General features: G+C 52.6%; 1 protein-coding gene across 1 annotated transcript in view; it reads right to left on the bottom strand.

Annotated features, from left to right (window-relative positions):
- Nucleotides 1-26,266, bottom strand: part of efr3ba (EFR3 homolog Ba (S. cerevisiae)) — a 301,549-nt gene that overhangs the window by 133,858 nt on the left and 141,425 nt on the right. Inside the window, exon 13 of the mRNA XM_038797345.1 lies at nt 24,476-24,587. Within this exon, the coding sequence (XP_038653273.1) occupies nt 24,476-24,587 (112 nt within the window). The remainder of the gene's footprint in view (nt 1-24,475; nt 24,588-26,266) is intronic.

The raw sequence follows: 26,266 nt of genomic DNA, 5'->3' as shown, positions 1-26,266 counted from the left end.
TTCACTGTATCTCGGTACACGTGACAATAAACAAATCCAATCCAATCCAATCCAATGGGCAAGCTAATGGGGCTAAAGGTAGACAAGTCTCCTGGCCCTGATGGAATGCATCCCAGAGTGCTAAAAGAGATGGCTAGGGAAATTGCAGATGCACTAATGATGATTTATCGAAATTCACTAGACTCTGGGGTGGTCCCGGTGGATTGGAAATGAGCAAACGTGACACCACTGTTTGAAAAAGGAAGTAGGCAGAAAGCAGGAAATTATAGACCAGTGAGCTTAACTTCGGTAGTAGGGAAAATGCTGGAATCTATCATCAAGGAAGAAATAGCGAGGCATCTGGATAGAAATTGTCCCATTGGGCAGACACAGCATGGGTTCATAAAGGGCAGGTCGTGCCTAACTAATTTAGTGGAATTTTTTGAGGACATTACCAGTGCAGTAGATAACGGGGAGCCAATGGATGTGGTATATCTGGATTTCCAGAAAGCCTTTGACAAGGTGCCACACAAAAGGTTGCTGCATAAGATAAAGATGCATGGCATTAAGGGTAAAGTAGTAGCATGGATAGAGGATTGGTTAATTAATAGAAAGCAAAGAGTGGGGATTAATGGGTGTTTCTCTGGTTGGCAATCAGTAGCTAGTGGTGTCCCTCAGGGATCCGTGTTGGGCCCACAATTGTTCACAATTTATATAGATGATTTGGAGTTGGGAACCAAGGGCAATGTGTCCAAGTTTGCAGATGACACTAAGATGAGTGGTAAAGCGAAAAGTGCAGAGGATACTGGAAGTCTGCAGAGGGATTTGGATAGGTTAAGTGAATGGGCTAGGGTCTGGCAGATGGAATACAATGTTGACAAATGTGAGGTTATCCATTTTGGTAGGAATAACAGCAAACGGGATTATTATTTAAACGATAAAATATTAAAGCATGCCGCTGTGCAGAGAGACCTGGGTGTGCGAGTGCATGAGTCACAGAAAGTTGGTTTACAAGTGCAACAGGTGATTAAGAAGGCAAATGGAATTTTGTCCTTCATTGCTAGAGGGATGGAGTTTAAGACTAGGGAGGTTATGTTGCAATTGTATAAGGTGTTAGTGCGGCCACACCTGGAGTATTGTGTTCAGTTTTGGTCTCCTTACTTGAGAAAGGACGTTCTGACGCTGGAGGGTGTGCAGAGGAGATTCACTAGGTTAATCCCAGAGCTGAAGGTGTTGGATTATGAGGAGAGGTTGAGTAGACTGGGACTGTACTCGTTGGAATTTAGAAGGATGAGGGGGGATCTTATAGAAACATTTAAAATTATGAAGGGAATAGATAGGATAGATGCGGGCAGGTTGTTTCCACTGGCGGGTGACAGCAGAACTAGGGGACATAGCCTCAAAATAAGGGGAAGTAGATTTAGGACTGAGTTTAGGAGGAACTTCTTCACCCAAAGGGTTGTGAATCTATGGAATTCCTTGCCCAGTGAAGCAGTTGAGGCTCCTTCATTAAATGTTTTTAAGGTAAAGATAGATAGTTTTTTGAAGAATAAAGGGATTAAGGGTTATGGTGTTCGGGCTGGAAAGTGGAGCTGAGTCCACAAAAGATCAGCCATGATCTAATTGAATGGCGGAGCAGGCTCGAGGGGCCAGATGGCCTACTCCTGCTCCTAGTTCTTATGTTCTTATGCCAGTGTTGGACTGGGTTGGACACAGTAAGAAGTCTTATAACAGCAGGTTAAAGTCCAACAGGTTTGTTTCAAATCACTAGCTTTCGGAGCACTGCTCCTTCATCACTCACCTGCGGAAGGAGCAGTGCTCCGAAAGCTAGTGATTCCAAACAAACCTGTTGGACGTTAACCTGGTATTGTGAGACTTCTTACTACAGGGAGTAGAGTAGGGGGCTAAGTATGCAGCCTTGCGGGGCCCCGGTATTGAGGACTATTGTGGAGGAGGTGTTGTTGTTCATTCTTACTGATTGTGGTCTGTGGGTCAGAAAGTGGAGGACCCAGTTGCAGAGGGAGGAGCCAAGTCCTAGATTTTGGAGCTTTGATATGAGCTTGGCTGGGATTATGATGTTGAAGGCGGAGCTGTAGTCAATAAATAGGAGTCTGATGTAGGAGTCCTTGTTTTCGAGATGCTCTAGCGATGAGTGTAGGGCCAGGGAGATGACATTTGCTGTGGATCGGTTGTGTGGGTATGCGAATTGCAGTGGAGCAAGGCATTCTGGGAGTATGGCATTGATGTGCCTCATGACCAACCTCTCAATGCACTTCATAACAATCGATGTCAGGGCCACCGAATGATGGTCATTGAGGCATGTTGCCTGGTTCTTCTTTGGTACCGGTATGATGGTGGTCTGCTTAAAGCAGGTGGGGACCTCGGAGTGGAGTAGGGATAGGTTAAAGATGTCCACGAATACCTCTGACAGCTGGTCTGCACAGGCTCTGAGTGTACGACCAGGGATCCCGTCCATATCTGTTCACTTTCAGGAAGGTTGATCTGACTTCGGAAGCTGTGATGCTGGGTATGGGTGAATTATGGGCTGCTGGGACACTCGACAGCGGATCAATGGTTTCCTGCTCGAACCGAGCATAGACTGCATTGAGTTCATCGGCGAGGGGTGCACTGCTGCCGGAGATTCTGCCCGGCTTCGCTTTGTAGCCCGTTGTGTTGTTTAGGTCTTGCCACAACCGTCGAGAGTCTGTTACGCTAGTCTGTGATAGATATGCATGCCACTGAAACTGTTTCACAGACATAGTCAGTGCCTCACATTTAGCCATGACGATGTCAGAACTCTCTCCCCACCCTGACAAAAGCAACTACACAATGCAGTCCACTTCTGCACTCGGCTGTCCATTTTATGCTTGTTAATCTCTGAAGGAAACACTCAATTGACACTACAAGCCTTGTCCTGCACAAATCTTTTCCAGAGATTTATAATAAGGTGAGTTGTCTTTCAAATGCTTCAATGGAAAGTCACAAGGTCAGAGCCTTTCCAATGCCATTAGGTCTGAGTGCATCTACTTCAGGGTATTTACTCCATCCACTCACTGTGTAACATTTCAACTGAAAGCACGGAGAAGATAATCGAGATTGTTGCCCAATCTATCAGAGCTTCAGTACACTCTGTTCAGTCATTTACCTCGGTCCATTCCTACCCACTCAATTCCCCCACTTAGTTTGTTTCTATACTTTTTTTTGGTGCTGTTTGCAAAGACATTAAAGCACAAAATATGACACCAGGGAAAAAGGAGACAGTTTTTAAAATTCATTTTTGGGATGTGTGCGGCTGCTGGCAAAGCCACCATTATTGCCCATCCCTAATTGCCATCGAAGGTGGTGGTGAGTTGTCTTCCTGAACCGCTGCAGTCCTTCAGGTGTAGGTACACCCACTGTGCTGTTAGGGAGGGAGTTCCAGGATGTTGCCCCAGTGACAGTGAAGGAACGGCCGATATATTTCCCAGTCAGGGTGGGGAGTGACTTGGAGGGGACCCTCCAGGTGGTGGGGTTCCCAGGTACACTACCCTGATTGACCTCCAACCACCACAACCATCTTCCTTTGTGCCGGGAATAACTCCAACCGGCGGAGAGTTTTCCCCCTGATTCCCATTGACTCCAGTTTTGCTCAGGCTCCCTGATGCCACACTGTCGCGTTCGGGAGGCATGGATTAGGATGTGAACATGGAACATAGGAATTAGGAGCAGAATGTGGCCATTCAGCCCTTCGAGCCTGCTCCGCCAATCAGGGGCAGCACGGTAGCATGGTGGTTAGCATAAATGCTTCACAGCTCCAGGGTCACAGGTTCGGTTCCCGGCTGGGTCACTGTCTGTGCGGAGTCTGCACGTCCTCCCCGTGTGTGCATGGGTTTCCTCCGGGTGCTCCGGTTTCCTCCCACAGTCCAAAGATGTGCGGGTTAGGTGGATTGGCCAGGCTAAATTGCCCATAGTGTCCTTAAAAGTAAGGTTAAGGGGGGTTGTTTGGGTTACGGGTATAGGGTGGATACGTGGGTTTGAGTAGGGTGATCATTGCTCGGCACAACATCGAGGGCCGAAGGGCCTGTTCTGTGCTGTACTGTTCTATGTGCTAGATCTTGGCAGATCGCTTCCTGGTCTCAAATCCACCTCCCCACCTGTTCCCCATATCCCTTTGACCCATTTTAAAAATCAGAAAAATATCTATCTGCTTGAAACGATTTAATGACTCAGATTTCACTGCACTGTGGGGCAGCGAGTTCCACAAATTCACCATCCTCTACAGGAAGCAGTTCCTCCTCATCTCAGTTCTAAATCTACCGCCTCTCAACCGATATCTGTGACCCCTCATTCTAGGCGGAACATTTGAACTACATTTACTCTATCAATACCTTTTAGTATTTTATATACTTCAATCAGATCCCTTCTCATCCTTCTAAACTCCACTGATAATGAACCCAAACTGTTTAATCTCTCCTCATACATCAACCCTTTCACCCCCGGAATCAATCTGGTGAATATCTTCTGAACTGCCTCCAATGCCACCACATCCTCCTTGCTTGGCCTCAGTATATTGGTGAGTGAGGTGCGATATTCTGATGTAACCTGGCTCTCGGGGTGGGTGGGCTGGGGGAGGTGGGGGGGGGGGGGGGGGGGGAGGGTTGGATAGGTGCTACAGAGACACAGGACACGAATGATGGAGGAGATAGGTCATTATTCCTCTGAGTATACAGGACTGGAGGGAGGGGAGCCCAACCTACTTGCCTTCACTCGTTATAAGCCCACTCCACCAATCACAGAGAGGCAGCGTCCTGGATGGGGATTGGTCCCCGCAGAGCCCACTCCACCAATCACAGAGAGGCAATGTCCTGGATGGGGATTGGCCCCCGCAGAGCCCACTCCACCAATCACAGAGAGGCAGTGTCCTGGATCTGGATTGGCCCCCGCAGAGCCCACTCCACCAATCACAGAGAGGCAGTGTTCCGGATCAGGATTGGGCCCCGCAGAACCCACTCCACCAATCACAGAGAGGCAGTGTCCTGGATCGGGATTGGCCCCCGCAGAGCCCACTCCACCAATCACAGAGAGGCAGTGTTCCGGATCAGGATTGGCCCCCGCAGAGCCCACTCCACCAATCACAGAGAGACAGTGTCCTGGATCAGGATTGGACCCCTCAGAGCCCACTCCACCAATCACAGAGAGGCAGTGTTCCGGATCAGGATTGGCCCCCGCAGAGCCCACTCCACCAATCACAGAGAAACAGTGTCCTGGATCAGGATTGGCCCCCGCAGAGCCCACTCCACCAATCACAGAGAGGCAGTGTCCTGGATCGGGATTGGCCCCCGCAGAGCCCACTCCACCAATCACAGAGAGACAGTGTCCTGGATCGGGATTGGCCCCCGCAGAGCCCACTCCACCAATCACAGAGAGAGCGTGTGCTGGATGGGGATTGGCCCCCGCAGAGCCCACTCCACCAATCACAGAGAGGCAGTGTCCTGGATCGGGATTGGCCCCCGCAGAGCCCACTCCACCAATCACAGAGAGACAGTGTCCTGGATCGGGATTGGCCCCCGCAGAGCCCACTCCACCAATCACAGAGAGAGCGTGTGCTGGATGGGGGTTGGCCCCCGCAGAGCCCACTCCACCAATCACAGAGAGACAGTGTCCTGGATGGGGATTGGCCCCCGCAGAGCCCACTCCACCAATCACAGAGAGACAGTGTCCTGGATCGGGATTGGCCCCCGCAGAGCCCACTCCACCAATCACAGAGAGACAGTGTCCTGGATCGGGATTGGCCCCCGCAGAGCCCACTCCACCAATCACAGAGAGAGCGTGTGCTGGATGGGGATTGGCCCCCGCAGAGCCCACTCCACCAATCACAGAGAGGCAGTGTCCTGGATCGGGATTGGCCCCCGCAGAGCCCACTCCACCAATCACAGAGAGACAGTGTCCTGGATCGGGATTGGCCCCCGCAGAGCCCACTCCACCAATCACAGAGAGAGCGTGTGCTGGATCGGGATTGGCCCCCGCAGAGCCCACTCCACCAATCACAGAGAGAGCGTGTGCTGGATCGGGATTGGCCCCCGCAGAGCCCACTCCACCAGTCACAGAGAGAGCGTGTGCTGGATCGGGATTGGCCCCCGCAGAGCCCACTCCACCAGTCACAGAGAGAGCGTGTGCTGGATCAGGATTGGCCCCCGCAGAGCCAATTCCACCAGTCAGAGAGAGACAGTGTCCTGGATCAGGATTGGCCCCCGCAGAGCCCACTCCACCAATCACAGAGAGGCAGTGTTCCGGATCAGGATTGGCCCCCGCAGAGCTAATTCCACCAATCACAGAGAGGCAGTGAGGGGGAAGGTGAGAACGCGGTGCACAGGTGTGAGACTGGTACAGAATGTGAAGATTCAGAAACTAATCGACATTTACAGCACAGAAGTATGCCATTCGGCCCATCGTGCCCACGTTGGTCTACAAAGGTCTGACTGCACTTCTCCCACTTTCCAACGCTTGGCCCACAGCCCTGGATCTTCTGGCAACATAACTGAATATCTAAACAGAGGGATTGAATTTAAGAGCCGTGAGGTGATGATGCAGATGTACAAAACCTTGGTCAGGCCACATTTGGAATACTGTGTGCAGTTCTGGTCACCTCATTTTAGGAAGGATGTGGAAGCTTTGGAAAAAGTGCAAAGGAGATTTACCAGGATGTTGCCTGGAATGGAGAGTAGGTCATACGAGGAAAGGTTGAGGGTGCTAGGCCTTTTCTCATTAGAACGGAGAAGGATGAGGGGCGACTTGATAGAGGTTTATAAGATGATTAGGGGAATAGATAGAGTAGACAGTCAGAGACTTTTTCCCCGGGTGGAACAAACCATTGCAAGGGGACATAAATTGGTGGAAGATATAGGGGGGATGTCAGAGATAGGTTCTTTACCCAGAGAGTAGTGGGGGCATGGAATGCACTGCCTGTGGAAGTAGTTGAGTTGGAAACATTAGGGACCTACAAGCGGGTATTGGATAGGTACATGGATTATGGTAGAGTAATGGAGTGTAGATTAATTTGTTCTTAAGGGCAGCACGGTAGCATTGTGGTTAGCACAATTGCTTCACAGCTCCAGGGTCCCAGGTTCGATTTCGTCTGTGCGGAGTCTGCACATCCTCCCCGTGTGTGCGTGGGTTTCCTCCGGGTGCTCCGGTTTCCTCCCACAGTCCAAAGATGTGCAGGTTGGGTGGATTGGCCATGATAAATTACCCTTAGTGTCCAAAATTCTATGATCTATGATTAACCTAGGACAAAAGTTTGGCACAACATCGTGGGCCGAAGGGCCTGTTCTGTGCTGTATTTCTCTATCTATCTTCTCTATCTAAACACTGTGTAAATGTTACCAGTGTTTCTGACTCCACCACCCTTTCAGGCAGTGAGTTCCAGACTCGCACTACCTTCCGAGTGGAAAGGTTTCTCCTCAACTCCCCTCATCACCTTCTACCTCTGACCTTAACTCCACGCTCCCTGGTTATTGACCCCTCTATGGATGGGAAAAGTGCCTGTCCATCCACACTGTCTAACCCCCTCATAATCTTACCCTCCTCTCTCAGCTCCCCTCTCAACCTTCACTGCTCCAAGGAAAACAGCCCCAGCCGATCCACTCTTTCCTCATAGCTCAGACCCTCCATCCCAGGCAGCATCCTGGGGAATCCTCTCCGCTCCCTTGAACTGCTGGGGAGGAAACTCCGAAATCTGCAGCATCTGCATCATTAGATGACAGCAAAGATCTTCTCTCACCTCGCTTGTTTCTCGTGGACTCTCAATTCCCAGAGTTCCCATGGTCAATGCATTCACAGGGCAGCACAGACCAAAACTGAGATCATGGCCCAGCGATTCGTCCACCGCCTTCTGAAGCAAGGGGTTCCAAAGTCACACAACCCTTGGAGAGAATTGTCCTAATTTCCACACTGCAAGCGAGGTGCTGCAGTCTAAAACAAAGCCCCCGAGATCTGGGCTCACCCACAAGAGGAAACATCCTTTCCATTTTCACCTTGTTGAGATGATTTGGGATCTTGCATGCTTCAATCAATTCACCCTCAGATATTTCAAACATTTTTACAGAGCTCGGTGCACAGGTGCATCTGCTCCATCATGGAGGCGCTATATGCCCAGGCGGCTCAACACATCCATTTCAATGCGCACCGAGCCCAGCAGGTTGCCCGAGCAGCGGGTTCGCTGCCATCACCGACATACAGGGAGTTTGAAAGGCTCAAACAGAGTAATTTTGACAGGTGGATAAGGGCTTTGAAAATAGACCAAACGTATGAAGCTCTCAGAGAAATTATACTTTTGGAGGAGTTAAAAAATTCAATTCCTGATGTAGTGAGAACTCATGTGGAAGAACAGAGGGTTAAAACTGCGAGATTAGCAGCAGAAATGCAGATGATTATGAATTAGTTCATAAATCAAAGATCAGTTTCCGACATCAGTTTCAACCGGTGAGGGATAGAAACTGGGGACATGAGAAATACTCAAGTGGTAAAGGTAAAGGTGATCTGATGGGAGATAATAAGGAGAGTGTACCTCAGATTAAAAAAGAAATCCAGGAGGGTGGAAAAGAAATGAAAAGTGAGGAAGGAGCTGCGCTCCGAAAGCTCGTGCTTGAATCAAACCTGTTGGACTTTAACCTGGTGTTGTAAGACTTCTTACTGTGCTCACCCCAGTCCAACGCCGGCATCTCCACATCGTTGAATAAAAGCACTGGGAAGGCTGATATGGTAAAACAGGATAAGACAGTAGGGTTTGTTAAAGTGGTAAAGGAAAGCCCAAGGGAAGCAAAGGAGGTGCAAACGATTGTACAGCCTATTCAAGAGGTGATTGATAAGAAGGTGCCAGATCTCTTCAAAGAATTTACTTGTGTGGGTAAAGTTTACTCATATGTATCAGGAGGAGCAGGTAAAGAAGTCACAATTTTAAGAGATATGGGAGCTAGTCAATCTTTAATGGTAAGAGATGAGGAATTATGTAGTTTGGGAAGAATGTTGCCAGAAAAGGTGGTGATATGTGGAATTCAGGGTGAGAGGAGTAGCGTTCCATTATATAAGGTAAGGTTGGAAAGTCCAGTGAGGAATGGTGAAGTGGTAGTAGGAGTAATAGAGAAATTATCTTGTCCAGGAATACAGTTTATCTAGGGTAATGATATAGCTGGATAGCAGGTAGGAGTGATGCCTATTGTGGTTGATAAGCCAGTGGAAAATCAGACAACTGAAGTGTTGAAGGACGAATATCCTGGGATTTTTCCAGATTGTGTAGTAACAAGGTCACAAAGTTACAGGTTAAGACAAGAGGAGAAATTAAAGAGTGAAGATGAAGTTGAAGTGCAATTATCAGAAATTATTTTTGATCAGATGGTTGAAAAAGAACAAGAACAGGTGGAGGATGAGGCGGATACTTTTAGTTCAGGAAAATTGGCTGAGTTACAACAGAAAGATGAAGAAATAAAACGGATATATCAGAAAGCATATACGGAAGAGGAATCTGAGTATACCAGAGTGTTATTGCCCTAAAAGTGATGTCTTGATGAGAAAATGGAGAGCTGTACATATGCAGGCGGATGAAAAGTGGGCAGAAGTTCATCAAATAGTATTGCAGGTAGGGTATAGAAAGGAGGTGTTGCGAGTTGCACATGAGGTACCAGTGGGAGGTCATTTGGGAATAAGGAAAACTCAAGCTAAAATACAAAAACATTTTTATTGGCCTGGACGACATAAAGATGTAGTTAAATTTTGTCAATCATGTCACACATGTCAAATGGTAGGGAAACGTCAAGCAGTGATAAAACTAGCGCCCTTAATACCAATTCTAGCATTTGAGGAATCTTTTACAAGGGTCCTAATTGATTGCGTAGGACCGCTTCCTAAAACGAAAAGTGGAATCAATATCTTTTGACTATAATGGATGTGTCTACTAGGTTTCCAGAGGCCATTCCAGTACGTAACATTACAGCTAAAAAGATTGTGGAGGAATTACTTAAATTCTTTACTAGATATGGACTACCCACAGAAATACAATTGGATCAAGGATCAAATTTTACCTCAAGGTTATTCAAAGAAGTTATGGATAGTTTAGGAATAAAACAATTTAAATCAACTGCGCACCATCCAGAATCGCAGGGAGTGTTAGAAAGGTGGCATCAGACATCAAAGACCATGTTGAGGCCTTATTGTCACGATTATCCAGAGGATTGGGATAAAGGAATTTCATTCGTACTGTTTGCAATTAGAGATGCACCTAATGAGTCAACCAAATTCAGTCCTTTTGAACTAATTTTTGGTCATGAGGTAAGAGGACCACTTAAATTGATTAAGGAAAAATTGCTGAGTGAGAAATCAGAAATTACATTATTGGATTATGTGTCAAATTTTAGGGAACGATTAAACTTAACAGTTCCCAGCAACAGCCTTAAAACAGTTTGCAGAAAATCAGGGGTGGGATTATCTCCTACCCGGCGGGGCGGGCGGTACCCGCGCTGAGGAATGGCATGAACAACTCTGGCATCGTGCCAACCGGCGCCGAAAGCTGGCGCGAGATGGCGCATGTGCGGGAGCCAGGCCAGGCCACCGTGGGGGCCCCACCTGGGGCCAGATGCCCCCGCGCCACCCCGGGTACTCCACAGGCCTCCCGCAGAGCCAGGTCCTGCTGGTACGGACCTGGTGTAATCTATGGCGGCGGGACTGGCTGAAAACGAGCGGCCGCTAGGCCCATCGCGGGGCAGAGGATCGCCGGGGGGGGGCTTCTGCCAACGGCCCCCGTCCGGCGCGGTGCAATTCCCGCCCCGCCGCAAAAACTGGAGCCGGATGGGGTGACGGGGTGGGATTCATGCCCCCCCCCCCCCCCACGGCGATTCTCCGGCCCGGCGGGAGGGTCAGAGAATCCCGCCCCAGATGTCTCCTTCAACGTTGTGGGGCCCTGTAAACAATGAAGTGCTTTTGTCCTGAAACTTACCAGTGGGAGGAGCCAGTCAACTCCATTCAGGTGTTAAAATATTATACCTCCCTTTGGGAAAAGATGTCGATTATCTACCTTATCAATGCCCCTCATTATTTTATAGACTTCTGTAAGATTACCCATTGAGCCTCTTACGCCCCAGGGAGAAAAGTGGCAGCCAATGTGTGTGAGGAGTGAATTGTGTATCTGCAGCTTGTCAGCTTCCTGATTGGCAATTGTGTAAACCGGAGAATCTGTGCCCATTCCTATTGGAATCGATTGTGTTTCTCATGGCACCAGTTCTAGCCCCTCAACTACAGATCCAGGTGCGGCTCCAGTTTTGCTGTTGTGGAACTCCACGAATCCTGTAACAACACTGAGGTTGGTTTCTCCACCCCGCCGGCTGGTCAATGGGGTTTCCCATTGTGGGGCAGCCCCATGCCGTTGGCAAACACTCGAGGCGGGATTCTCCGACCATCTGCTGGATCGGATAATAACCGGGGGGGGGGGGGGGGGGGGGGGGGGGGAGGGGGGGGTGATTCCCGCCCTGCCGCCCAATTCTCCGGGGTTTTGGCAGGGGCGGGAATCGCCAGTCGAGGGCCGTTGGCAGCGACCCCCCATGGCGATTCTCCGGCCCGCGATGGGCTGAGTGGGTGTCCGTTTTTGGCCGGTCCCACCGGCGTAAATCAAACCAGGACCGTACCGGCGGGACCTGGCTCTGCGGGTGGGCCTGCGGAGTCCTCGTGGGGAGGGGGGAGGCGAGGGGGGATCACCGATCTGCGGGTGGGCCTGCGGAGTCCTCGTGGGGAGGGGGGAGGCGCGGGGGGATCACCGATCTGCGGGTGGGCCTGCGGAGTCCTCGTGGGGAGGGGGGAGGCGAGGGGGGATCACCGATCTGCGGGCGGCCTGCGGAGTCCTCGTGGGGAGGGGGGAGGCGAGGGGGGATCACCGATCTGCGGGTGGGCCTGTGCCATGGGGGCACTCTTTCCCTCCGCGTCGGCTACTGTCAACTTCCACCATGGCCGGCGCGGAGAACCCCCCTGCGCATGCGCTGGGATGATGCCAGTACACGCTGGCGCTCCCACGCATGTGGCAACTCGCGCCGGCCGGCAGAGGCCCTTTGCCGCCGGTTGGCGGGCCGCCAAGCCCTACCTCGCCAGCTACCGCGGTGCCAACCCCGCCGCCACCGCCCTAGCCCCTGATGGTGCGGAGGATTCTGCACCTTCCGGGCTGCCCGAGGCCGGAGTGGTTCACGCCATTCCTCGGCACCGGTACCGCCTGCCCCGCCGGGTAGGGGTGAATCTGCCGGCAAACCGAAGCATCCCTCCGGCGGAGAAATCAGCCCATAGTCTCAGGAAGGGAGAATTCCGCTGCACACGTCGCTGTCAGTTATTCTGCATTGCTCCACAGGGGGCACTGTTTCCAGTGACTGCACAATTCTAATCAGCGGGTTTGTGAGCACATCACAGTGGGAGGTTTAGAAAAACTGAAATCTGTGTTCAGGTTCGAGGTCTTTGTCTCCCTCAGCTGGACAAAGCCAGCTTTACTAATGCTGCAATAAAAAACCTGTCGGGTCAGGTTGGATAATCACTGGGGGAGCGGCGTGAATCCCACCCCGCTGCCCCGACGCCGGCTGCCGAATTCTCCGGCGCCAGGATTTTTGCAGGGATGGGATTCGGTCGGCAGCCGCTTGCAGTGGCCCCCCTGACGATTCTCTGCCCCGCGATGGGCCGAGCGGCCGCCCATTTTCAGCCGGTCCCGCCAGCGTAAATCAAACCAGGTCCGTACCGGCGGGGACTGGCTCTGCAGGCAGCCTGCCCCCCCGCCTGACCTCGGGGGGCCAAGATGGCCTGGGCCGCGATTGGGGCCAACCAATCTGCGGGCGGGCCTGTGCCATGGGGGCATTCTTTCCCTCCGCGCCAGCTGCTATCAATCTCCGCCATGGCCGGCGAGTAGAATAACCCTCCTGCGCATGCGCTGGAATGACGTCAGAACACACTGCCACTCTCACGCATGCGCCAACGCGCGCCAGCCGGCGGCTGCCAACCCAGCCGCCACCGCCCTAGCCCCTGATGGTGCGGAGGATTCTGCACCTTCCGGGCTGCCCGAGGCCGGAGTGGTTCACGCCATTCCTCGACGCCAGTACCGCCCGCCCCGCCGGGTAGGGGAGAATCCTGCACCTTATATTGTCCAATGGATCCCAATTGGACAAAGGATTTTACTGGCAAAGAAATGCCTTTAGTAATCACAATTGTAATGCATGAAATACAGGAATTAACTGACACACTGCAAGGTTCACAAACAGCAATGTGGTAAAAGACAGTTGAAATTGTCTCAATGGTGCTCGCCGATACGTCATTATTAGCCAGATCTCTGGGATAACGAGCCTGCTCTTGTTTCAAATAGTGCTGGAGGCCAGTGCAGCACTCCCTCAGTACTGACCCTCTCACAGTGCAGCGCTCCCTCAGTACTGACCCTCTGACAGTGCGGCACTCCCTCAGTACTGACCCTCTCACAGTGCAGCGCTCCCTCAGTACTGACCCTCTGACAATGCAGCACTCCCTCAGTACTGACCCTCTCACAGTGCAGCACTCCCTCAGTACTGACCCTCTGACAGTGCAGCACTCCCTCAGTACTAACCCTCTGACAGTGCAGCACTCCCTCAGTACTGACCCTCTGAAAGCGCGGCACTCCCTCAGTAATGACCCTCTGACAGTGCAGAACTCCCCCAGTACTGACCCTCTGACAGTGCGGCACTCCCTCAGTACTGGCCCTCTGACAGTGCAGCATTCCCTCAGTACTGACCCTCTGACAGTGCAGCACTCCCTCAGTACTGACCCTCTGACAGTACGGCACTCCCTCAGTACTGACCCTCTGACAGTGCAGCATTCCCTCAGTACTGACCCTCTGACAGTGCGGTGCTCCCTCAGTACTGACCCTCTGACAGTGCAGCATTCCCTCAGTACTGACCCTCTGACAGTGCGGTGCTCCCTCAGTACTGACCCTCTGACAGTGCAGCACTCCCTCAGTACTGACCCTCTGACAGCGCAGCACTCCCTCAGTACTGACACTCTGACAGAGCGGCACTCCTTCAGTACTGATCCTTTGACCGTGCAGTACTGCCTCAGTACTGACCCTCTGACAGTGCAGCACTCCCTAGGTACTGACCCTCTGACTGTGCGACATTCACTCAGTACTGACTCTCTGACAGTGCAGCACACCCTCAGTACTGACCCTCTGACAGTGCGGCGCTCCCTCAGTACTGACCCCCTGACAGTGCGGCACTCCCTCAGTACTGACCCTCTGACTGTGCGGCGTTCCCTCAGTACTGACCCTCTGACAGTGTAGCACTCCCTCAGAACTGACCCACTGACAGTGCGGCGTTCCCTCAGTACTGACCCTCTGACAGTGCAGCACTCCCTCAGTACTGACCCTCTGACAGTGCATCACTCCCTCAGTACTGACCCTCTGACAGTGGGGCACTCCCTCAGTACTGACCCTCTGACAGTGCGGCACTCCCTCAGTACTGACCATCTGACAGTGCGGCACTCCCTCAGTACTGAGCCTCTGAAAGTGCAGCACTCCCTCAGTACTGGTCCTCTGACATTGCAGCACACCCTCAGTACTGACCCTCTGACAGTGCAGCACTCCCTCAGTACTGACCCTCTGACAGTGCATCACTCCCTCAGTACTGACCCTCTGACAGTGCGGCACTCAATCAGTACTGACCTTCTGACAGTGCAGCACTCCCTCAGGACTGACCCTCTGACAGTGCGGCACTCCCTCAGTACTGACCCTCTGACAGTGCGGCACTCCCTCAGTACTGATCCTCTGACAGTGCAGCACTCCCTCAGTACTGACCCTCTGACAGTGCGGCACTCCCTCAGTACTGATCCTCTGACAGTGCGGCACTCCCTCAGTACTGACCCTCTGACAGTGCGGCACTCCCTCAGTACTGATCCTCTGACAGTGCAGCATTCCCTCAGTACTGACCCTCTGACCGTGCAGTGCTCCCTCAGTACTGATCCTCTGACAGTGCAGCACTTCCTCAGTACTGACCCTCTGACAGTGCAGCACTTCCTCAGTACTGACCCTCTGACAGTGCGGCGCTCCCTCAGTACTGACCCTCTGACAGTGCAGCACTCCCTCAGTACTGACCCACTGACAGTGCGGCACTCCCTCAGTACTGACCTCCTGACAGTGCTGCACTCCCTCAGTACTGACCCTCTGACAGTGCGGCACGCCCTCAGTACTGACCCTCTGAAAGCGCGGCACTCCCTCAGTAATGACCCTCTGACAGTGCAGAACTCCCCCAGTACTGACCCTCTGACAGTGCGGCACTCCCTCAGTACTGGCCCTCTGACAGTGCAGCATTCCCTCAGTACTGACCCTCTGACAGTGCAGCACTCCCTCAGTACTGACCCTCTGACAGTACGGCACTCCCTCAGTACTGACCCTCTGACAGTGCAGCATTCCCTCAGTACTGACCCTCTGACAGTGCAGCACTCCCTCAGTACTGACCCTCTGACAGTGCAGCGCTCCCTCAGAACTGACCCTCTGACAGTGCGGCACTCCCTCAGTACTGACCCTCTGACAGTGCAGCACTCCCTCAGTACTGACCCTCTGACAGTACGGCACTCCCTCAGTACTGACCCTCTGACAGTGCAGCATTCCCTCAGTACTGATCCTTTGACCGTGCAGTACTGCCTCAGTACTGACCCTCTGACAGTGCAGCACTCCCTAGGTACTGACCCTCTGACTGTGCGACATTCACTCAGTACTGACTCTCTGACAGTGCAGCACTCCCTCAGTACTGACCCTCTGACAGTGCGGCGCTCCCTCAGTACTGACCCCCTGACAGTGCGGCACTCCCTCAGTACTGACCCTCTGACAGAGCAGCACTCCCTCAGTACTGACCCTCTGACAGTGCGGCACTCCCTCAGTACTGACCCTCTGACAGAGCAGCACTCCCTCAGTACTGACCCTCTGACAGTGCGGCACTCCCTCAGTACTGACCCTCTGACAGTGTGGCACTCCCTCAGTACTGACACTCTGACAGTGCGGCACTCCCTCAGTACTGACCCTCTGACAGTGCGGCACTCCCTCAGTACTGACCCTCTGACAGTGCGGCACTCCCTCAGTACTGACCCTCTGACAGTGCGGCACTCCCTCAGCACTGACCCTCTGACAGTGCGGCACTCCCTCAGTACTGACCCTCTGACAGTGCAGCACTCCCTCAGTACTGACCCTCTGACAGTGCGGCACTCCCTCAGTACTGACCCTCTGACAGTGCGGCACTCCCTCAGTACTGACCCTCTGACAGTGCAGCACTCCCTCAGTACTGACCCTCTGACAGTGCAGCGCTCCCTCAGAACTGACCCTCTGACAGTGCGGCACTCCCTCAGTACTGACCCTCTGACAGTGCGGCACTCCCTCAGTACTGACCCTCTGACAGTGCGGCACTCCCTCAGTACCGACCCTCTGACAGTGCGGCACTTCCTCAGTACTGACCCTCTGACAGTGCGGCACTCCCTCAGTACTGACCTTCTGACAGTGCAGCACTCCCTCAGTACTGACCCTCTGACAGTGCAGCACTCCCTCAGCACTGACCCTCTGACAGTGCAGCACTCCCTCAGTACTGACCCTCTGACAGTGCGGCACTCCCTCAGTACCGACCCTCTGACAGTGCGGCACTTCCTCAGTACTGACCCTCTGACAGTGCGGCACTCCCTCAGTACTGACCTTCTGACAGTGCGGCACTCCCTCAGTACTGACCCTCTCACAGTGCGGCGTTCCCCAGTACTGACCCTCTGACAGTGCGGCACTCCCTCAGTACTGACCCTCTGACAGTGCGGCGCTCCCTCAGTACTGACCCTCTGACAGTGCAGCACTCCCTCAGTACTGACCCTCTGACAGTGCAGCACTCCCTCAGTACTGACCCTCTGACAGTGGAGCACTCCCTCAGTACTGACCCTCTGACTGTGCGGCGTTCCCTCAGTACTGACCCTCTGACAGTGTAGCACTCCCTCAGAACTGACCCACTGACAGTGCGGCGTTCCCTCAGTACTGACCCTCTGACAGTGCAGCACACCCTCAGTACCGACCCTCTGAAAGTGCAGCACTCCCTCAGTACGGACTCTCTGATAGCGCGGCACTCCCTCAGTACTGACACTCTGACAGTGCGGCATTCCCTCCATACTGACCTTCTTACAGTGCGGCACTCCCTCATAACTGACCCTCTGACAGTGCAGCACTCCCTCAGTACTGACCCTCTGACAGTGCAGCACTCCCTCAGTACTGGTCCTCTGACAGTGCAGCACACCCTCAGTACTGACCCTCTGACAGTCCAACACTCCCTCAGTACTGTCCTTCTGACAGTGCAGCATTCCCTCTGTACTGACCTTCTTACAGTGCGGCACTCCCTCAGTACTGACCCTCTGACAGTTCGGCACTCCCTCATTACTGACCCTCTGACAGTGCGGCACTTCCTCAGTACTGACCCTCTGACAGTGCGGCACTCCCTCAGTACTGACCTTCTGACAGTGCAGCACTCCCTCAGGACTGACCCTCTGACAGTGCGGCACTCCCTCAGTACTGACCCTTTCACAGTGCGGCACTCCCTCAGTACTGACGCTCTGACAGTGCAGCACTCCCTCAGTACTGACCCTCTGACAGTGCGGCGTTCCCTCAGTACTGACCCTCTGACAGTGCCGCACTCCCTCAGTACTGACCCTCTGACAGTGGAGCACTCCCTCAGTACTGACCCTCTGACTGTGCGGCGTTCCCTCAGTACTGACCCTCTGACAGTGTAGCACTCCCTCAGAACTGACCCACTGACAGTGCGGCGTTCCCTCAGTACTGACCCTCTGACAGTGCAGCACTCCCTCAGTACTGACCCTCTGACAGTGCATCACTCCCTCAGTACTGACCCTCTGACAGTGGGGCACTCCCTCAGTACTGACCCTCTGACAGTGCGGCACTCCCTCAGTACTGACCCTCTGACAGTGCGGCACTCCCTCAGTACTGAGCCTCTGACAGTGCAGCACTCCCTCAGTACTGGTCCTCTGACATTGCAGCACACCCTCAGTACTGACCCTCTGACAGTGCGGCACTCCCTCAGTACTGTCCTTCTGACAGTGCGGCACTCCTTCAGTACTGACCCTCTGACAGTGCTGCACTCCCTCAGTACTGACCCTCTGACAGTGCGGCACGCCCTCAGTACTGACCCTCTGAAAGCGCGGCACTCCCTCAGTAATGACCCTCTGACAGTGCAGAACTCCCCCAGTACTGACCCTCTGACAGTGCGGCACTCCCTCAGTACTGGCCCTCTGACAGTGCGGCAGTCCCTCAGTACTGACCCTCTGACAGTGCGGCACTCCCTCAGTACTGACCCTCTGACCGTGCAGCACTGCCTCAGTACTGACCCTCTGACAGAGCGGCACTCCCTCAGTACTGATCCTGTGACAGTGCGGCACTCCCTCAGTACTGACCCTCTGACAGTGCAGCATTCCCTCAGTACTGACCCTCTGACAGTGCAGCACTCCCTCAGTACTGACCCTCTGACAGTACGGCACTCCCTCAGTACTGACCCTCTGACAGTGCGGCACTCCCTCATGACTGACCCTCTGACAGTGCGGCACTCCCTCATGACTGACCCTCTGACAGGGCGGCACTCCCTCAGTACTGACCCTCTGACAGTGCAGCATTCCCTCAGTACTGACCCTCTGACAGTGCGGTGCTCCCTCAGTACTGACCCTCTGACAGTGCAGCACTCCCTCAGTACTGACCCTCTGACAGCGCAGCACTCCCTCAGTACTGACACTCTGACAGAGCGGCACTCCTTCAGTACTGATCCTTTGACCGTGCAGTACTGCCTCAGTACTGACCCTCTGACAGTGCAGCACTCCCTAGGTACTGACCCTCTGACTGTGCGGCATTCACTCAGTACTGACTCTCTGACAGTGCAGCACTCCCTCAGTACTGACCCTCTGACAGTGCGGCGCTCCCTCAGTACTGACCCCCTGACAGTGCGGCACTCCCTCAGTACTGACCCTCTGACAGTGCGGCACTCCCTCAGTACTGACCCTCTGACAGTGTGGCACTCCCTCAGTACTGACACTCTGACAGTGCGGCACTCCCTCAGTACTGACCCTCTGACAGTGCGGCACTCCCTCAGTACTGACCCTCTGACAGTGCGGCACTCCCTCAGTACTGACCCTCTGACAGTGCGGCACTCCCTCAGCACTGACCCTCTGACAGTGCGGCACTCCCTCAGTACTGACCCTCTGACAGTGCAGCACTCCCTCAGTACTGACCCTCTGACAGTGCGGCACTCCCTCAGTACTGACCCTCTGACAGTGCGGCACTCCGTCAGTACTGACCCTCTGACAGTGCAGCACTCCCTCAGTACTGACCCTCTGACAGTGCAGCGCTCCCTCAGAACTGACCCTCTGACAGTGCGGCACTCCCTCAGTACTGACCCTCTGACAGTGCGGCACTCCCTCAGTACTGACCCTCTGACAGTGCGGCACTCCCTCAGTACCGACCCTCTGACAGTGCGGCACTTCCTCAGTACTGACCCTCTGACAGTGCGGCACTCCCTCAGTACTGACCTTCTGACAGTGCAGCACTCCCTCAGTACTGACCCTCTGACAGTGCAGCACTCCCTCAGCACTGACCCTCTGACAGTGCAGCACTCCCTCAGGACTGACCCTCTGACAGTGCGGCACTCCCTCAGTACTGACCCTCTCACAGTGCGGCGTTCCCCAGTACTGACCCTCTGACAGTGCGGCACTCCCTCAGTACTGACCCTCTGACAGTGCGGCGCTCCCTCAGTACTGACCCTCTGACAGTGCAGCACTCCCTCAGTACTGACCCTCTGACAGTGCAGCACTCCCTCAGTACTGACCCTCTGACAGTGGAGCACTCCCTCAGTACTGACCCTCTGACTGTGCGGCGTTCCCTCAGTACTGACCCTCTGACAGTGTAGCACTCCCTCAGAACTGACCCACTGACAGTGCGGCGTTCCCTCAGTACTGACCCTCTGACAGTGCAGCACTCCCTCAGTACTGACCCTCTGACAGTGCATCACTCCCTCAGTAGTGACCCTCTGACAGTGCAGCACTTCCTCAGTACTGACCCTCTGACAGTGCAGAACTCCCTCAGTACTGACCCTCTGACAGTGCGGCACTCCCTCAGTACTGGTCCACTGACATTGCAGCACACCCTCAGTACTGACCCTCTGACAGTGCAACACTCCCTCAGTACTGTCCTTCTGACAGTGCAGCATTCCCTCCGTACTGACCTTCTTACAGTGCGGCACTCCCTCAGTACTGACCCTCTGACAGTGCGGCACTTCCTCAGTACTGACCCTCTGACAGTGCGGCACTCCCTCAGTACTGACCTTCTGACAGTGCAGCACTCCCTCAGGACTGACCCTTTGACAGTGCGGCACTCCCTCAGTACTGACCCTCTGACCGTGCAGTGCTCCCTCAGTACTGATCCTCTGACAGTGCAGCACTTCCTCAGTACTGACCCTCTGACAGTGCAGCACTTCCTCAGTACTGACCCTCTGACAGTGCGGCGCTCCCTCAGTACTGACCCTCTGACAGTGCAGCACTCCCTCAGTACTGACCCACTGACAGTGCGGCACTCCCTCAGTACTGACCCTCTGACAGTGCTGCACTCCCTCAGTACTGACCCTCTGACAGTGCGGCACGCCCTCAGTACTGACCCTCTGAAAGCGCGGCACTCCCTCAGTAATGACCCTCTGACAGTGCAGAACTCCCCCAGTACTGACCCTCTGACAGTGCGGCACTCCCTCAGTACTGACCCTCTGACAGTGCTGCATTCCCTCAGTACACACGCTGTGACAGTGCGGCACTCCCTCAGTACTGATCCTCTGACCGTGCAGCACTGCCTCAGTACTGACCCTCTGACAGAGCGGCACTCCCTCAGTACTGATCCTGTGACAGTGCGGCACTCCCTCAGTACTGACCCTCTGACAGTGCAGCATTCCCTCAGTACTGACCCTCTGACAGTGCAGCACTCCCTCAGTACTGACCCTCTGACAGTACGGCACTCCCTCAGTACTGACCCTCTGACAGTACGGCACTCCCTCAGTACTGACCCTCTGACAGTGCGGCACTCCCTCATGACTGACCCTCTGACAGGGCGGCACTCCCTCAGTACTGACCCTCTGACAGTGCAGCATTCCCTCAGTACTGACCCTCTGACAGTGCGGTGCTCCCTCAGTACTGACCCTCTGACAGTGCAGCACTCCCTCAGTACTGACCCTCTGACAGCGCAGCACTCCCTCAGTACTGACCCTCTCACAGTGCAGCATTCCCTCAGTACTGACCCTCTGACAGTGCGGTGCTCCCTCAGTACTGACCCTCTGACAGTGCAGCACTCCCTCAGTACTGACCCTCTGACAGCGCAGCACTCCCTCAGTACTGACCCTCTGACAGTGCGGCACTCCCTCAGTACTGACACTCTGACAGAGCGGAACTCCTTCAGTACTGATCATTTGACCGTGCAGTACTGCCTCAGTACTGACCCTCTGACAGTGCAGCACTCCCGAGGTACTGACCCTCTGACTGTGCGGCATTCACTCAGTACTGACTCTCTGACAGTGCAGCACTCCCTCATTACTGACCCTCTGACAGAGCAGCACTCGCTCAGTACTGACCCTCTGATAGTGCCGCACTCCCTCAGTACTGACCTTCTTACAGTGCGGCACTCTCTCAGTACTGACCCTCTGACAGTGCGGCACTCCCTCAGTACTGACCCTCTGACAGTGTAGCACTCCCTCAGTACTGACCCTCTGACAGTGCAGCACTCCCTCAGTACTGACCCTCTGACAGTGCGGTATTCCCTCCATACTGACCTTCTTACAGTGCGGCACTCCCTCATAACTGACCCTCTGACAGTGCAGCACTCCCTCAGTACTGACCCTCTGACAGTGCAGCACTCCCTCAGTACTGGTCCTCTGACATTGCAGCACACCCTCAGTACTGACCCTCTGACAGTCCAACACTCCCTCAGTACTGACCCTCTGACAGTGCGGCATTCCCTCCATACTGACCTTCTTACAGTGCGGCACTCCCTCATAACTGACCCTCTGACAGTGCAGCACACCCTCAGTACTGACCTTCTGACAGTCCAACACTCCCTCAGTACTGTCCTTCTGACAGTGCAGCATTCCCTCTGTACTGACCTTCTTACAGTGCGGCACTCCCTCAGTACTGACCCTCTGACAGTTCGGCACTCCCTCATTACTGACCCTCTGACAGTGCGGCACTCCTCAGTACTGACCCTCTGACAGTGCGGCACTCCCTCAGTACTGACCTTCTGACAGTGCAGCACTCCCTCAGGACTGACCCTCTGACAGTGCGGCACTCCCTCAGTACTGACCCTTTCACAGTGCGGCACTCCCTCAGTACTGAAGCTCTGACAGTGCAGCACTCTCTCAGTACTGACCCTCTGACAGTGCGGCGTTCCCTCAGTACTGACCCTCTGACAGTGCCGCACTCCCTCAGTACTGACCCTCTGACAGTGGAGCACTCCCTCAGTACTGACCCTCTGACTGTGCGGCGTTCCCTCAGTACTGACCCTCTGACAGTGTAGCACTCCCTCAGAACTGACCCACTGACAGTGCGGCGTTCCCTCAGTACTGACCCTCTGACAGTGCAGCACTCCCTCAGTACTGACCCTCTGACAGTGCATCACTCCCTCAGTACTGACCCTCTGACAGTGGGGCACTCCCTCAGTACTGACCTTTCTGACAGTGCAGCATTCCCTCCGTACTGACCTTCTTACAGTGCGGCACTCCCTCAGTACTGACCCTCTGACAGTTCGGCACTCCCTCAGTACTGACCCTCTGACAGTGCAGCACTCCCTCATTACTGACCCTCTGACAGTGCGGCACTTCCTCAGTACTGACCCTCTGACAGTGCGGCACTCCCTCAGTACTGACCTTCTGACAGTGCAGCACTCCCTCAGGACTGACCCTCTGACAGTGCGGCACTCCCTCAGTACTGACCCTCTCACAGTGCGGCGTTCCCCAGTACTGACCCTCTGACAGTGCGGCACTCCCTCAGTACTGACCCTCTGACAGTGCGGCGCTCCCTCAGTACTGACCCTCTGACAGTGCAGCACTCCCTCAGTACTGACCCTCTGACAGTGCGGCGTTCCCTCAGTACTGACCCTCTGGCAGTGCAGCACTCCCTCAGTACTGACCCTCTGACAGTGGAGCACTCCCTCAGCACTGACCCTCTGACTGTGCGGCGTTCCCTCAGTACTGACCCTCTGACAGTGTAGCACTCCCTCAGAACTGACCCACTGACAGTGCGGCGTTCCCTCAGTACTGACCATCTGACAGTGCAGCACTCCCTCAGTACTGACCCTCTGACAGTGCATCACTCCCTCAGTACTGACCCTCTGACAGTGGGGCACTCCCTCAGTAGTGACCCTCTGACAGTGCAGCACTTCCTCAGTACTGACCCTCTGACAGTGCAGAACTCCCTCAGTACTGACCCTCTGACAGTGCAGCACTCCCTCAGTACTGACCCTCTGACAGTGCAGACTCCCTCAGTACTGACCCTCTGACAGTGCGAACTCCCTCAGCACTGACCCTCCGACAGTGCAGCACTCCCTCAGTACTGACCCTCTGACAGTGCGGCACTCCCTCAGTACTGACCCTCTGACAGTGCGGAGCTCCCTCAGTACTGACCCTCTGACAGTGCAGCACTCCCAGAGCACTGACCCTCCGACAGTGCAGCACTCCCTCAGTACTGACCCGCTGGAATGTCCATCTGTCATTTTGTGTCACATGTGTGGAGTGGGTATTACAGCTACAACCTTATGATTCAAATGAAACGCTGAATGGACTCCAAGCATTTTGATGAAACCTCAATGTTAATCCATTGCAGCTGGTGGTATGTTAAGGGCATTTTGGATGTGATTAAAAATGGGTGTCTGGTCTGTATTCTCCATGAGCCCATTGATCATCCTTGGTGCATCATTCTGTCCCCACATGACACATTAAATGAGCATGTTTAGGATTTAAAAATAGGCTATTTCAGAATACCTTTGCATTAAACACAGTGCTCCTTACAAACAGCAATTACGGCGAATCATTTGACTAATTTCCCGTGATGCCATGGGCGTGTGTTCGCCCTCTGCTGACTCACAGCAGCTGAAACACTCACTGTCTTAGTCTGCTCCTCACCTGAAGCATGAGGGAGACCACTTTCTGAAAGATTAAAAATACAAAACAAGAGAGCATCTGCTTCCCTGCTGCAGCAAATTACAACTGGACCCACTCGGTCACCATCAGTCTCTCTCACTGATCATGTGCCACTAGCTGATCTAACATCTAAATATTTTTCCAAACTCTCAGATAGAGAACTAAACCAAATGCTTCTGAATGGCTGGTGTAGTTTAGCGAATATGTGAGTTGATGGAGAGCTGTCACTCATTCTGGAGAACAAAGCATTATTAGCAGAGGAAAGTCATAACATGCAGCAAACTATTATAATTACTCACCCCGGTCTCCCAACATCTAAAACCTGATGAATTGCAGGTAGTGGAACCTTTCCAATGATAAACAACATGACCTCTGACCTTTGGTAAGCAGGTAAAGTGTTGGCAAATGTACCTGAGGAAAAGGATGAATGGTATTAACAAGAAAGGTGAAGAGAAACTGCGTAAAGATCAACAAGGTACCATCAGGAACAGACACAATATAAATATCAACAAGGTACCATCAGGAACAGACACAATATAAATATCAACAAGGTACCATCAGGAACAGACACAGTATAAATATCAACAAGGTACCATCAGGAACAGACACAATTTAAATATCAACAAGGTACCATCAGGAACAGACAGTATAAATATCAACAAGGTACCATCAGGAACAGACACAGTATAAATATCAACAAGGTACCATCAGGAACAGACACAGTATAAATATCAACAAGGTACCATCAGGAACAGACAGTATAAATATCAACAAGGTACCATCAGGAACAGACACAATTTAAATATCAACAAGGTACCATCAGGAACAGACAGTATAAATATCAACAAGGTACCATCAGGAACAGACTCAGTATAAATATCAACAAGGTACCATCAGGAACAGACACAGTATAAATATCAACAAGGTACCATCAGGAACAGACAGTATAAATATCAACAAGGTACCATCAGGAACAGACACAGTATAAATATCAACAAGGTACCATCAGGAACAGACACAGTATAAATATCAACAAGGTACCATCAGGAACAGACAGTATAAATATCAACAAGGTACCATCAGGAACAGACACAATATAAATATCAACAAGGTACCATCAGGAACAGACACAGTATAAATATCAACAAGGTACCATCAGGAACAGACAGTATAAATATCAACAAGGTACCATCAGGAACAGACAGTATAAATATCAACAAGGTACCATCAGGAACAGACAGTATAAATATCAACAAGGTACCATCAGGAACAGACACAGTATAAATATCAACAAGGTACCATCAGGAACAGACACAGTATAAATATCAACAAGGTACCATCAGGAACAGAAACAGTATAAATATCAACAAGGTACCATCAGGAACAGACACAGTATAAATATCAACAAGGTACCACCAGGAACAGAAACAGTATAAATATCAACAAGGTACCATCAGGAACAGACACAGTATAAATATCAACAAGGTACCACCAGGAACCGACACAGTATAAATATCAACAAGGTACCATCAGGAACAGACACAGTATAAATATCAACAAGGTACCATCAGGAACAGACACAGTATAAATATCAACAAGGTACCATCAGGAACAGACACAGTATAAATATCAACAAGGTACCATCAGGAACAGACACAGTATAAATATCAACAAGGTACCATCAGAAACAGACACAGTATAAATAACAACAAGGTACCATCAGGAACAGACACAGTATAAATATCAACAAGGTACCATCAGGAACAGACACAGTATAAATAACAACAAGGTACCATCAGGAACAGACACAGTATAAATATCAACAAGGTACCATCAGGAACAGAGATAGTATAAATATCAATAAGGTACCATCAGGAACAGACAGTATAAATATCAACAAGGTACCATCAGGTACAGAGAGTATAAATATCAACAAGGCACCATCAGGAACAGACACAGTATAAATATCAACAAGGTACCATCAGGAACTGACACAGTATAAATATCAACAAGGTACCATCAGGAACAGACAGTATAAATATCAACAAGGTGCCATCAGGAACAGACAGTATAAATATCAACAAGGTACC

This window comes from Scyliorhinus canicula, chromosome 1, assembly GCF_902713615.1.
Source record: "Scyliorhinus canicula chromosome 1, sScyCan1.1, whole genome shotgun sequence".
Taxonomy (NCBI): domain Eukaryota; kingdom Metazoa; phylum Chordata; class Chondrichthyes; order Carcharhiniformes; family Scyliorhinidae; genus Scyliorhinus; species Scyliorhinus canicula.
This window is presented reverse-complemented; position numbering and strand designations above follow the sequence as displayed.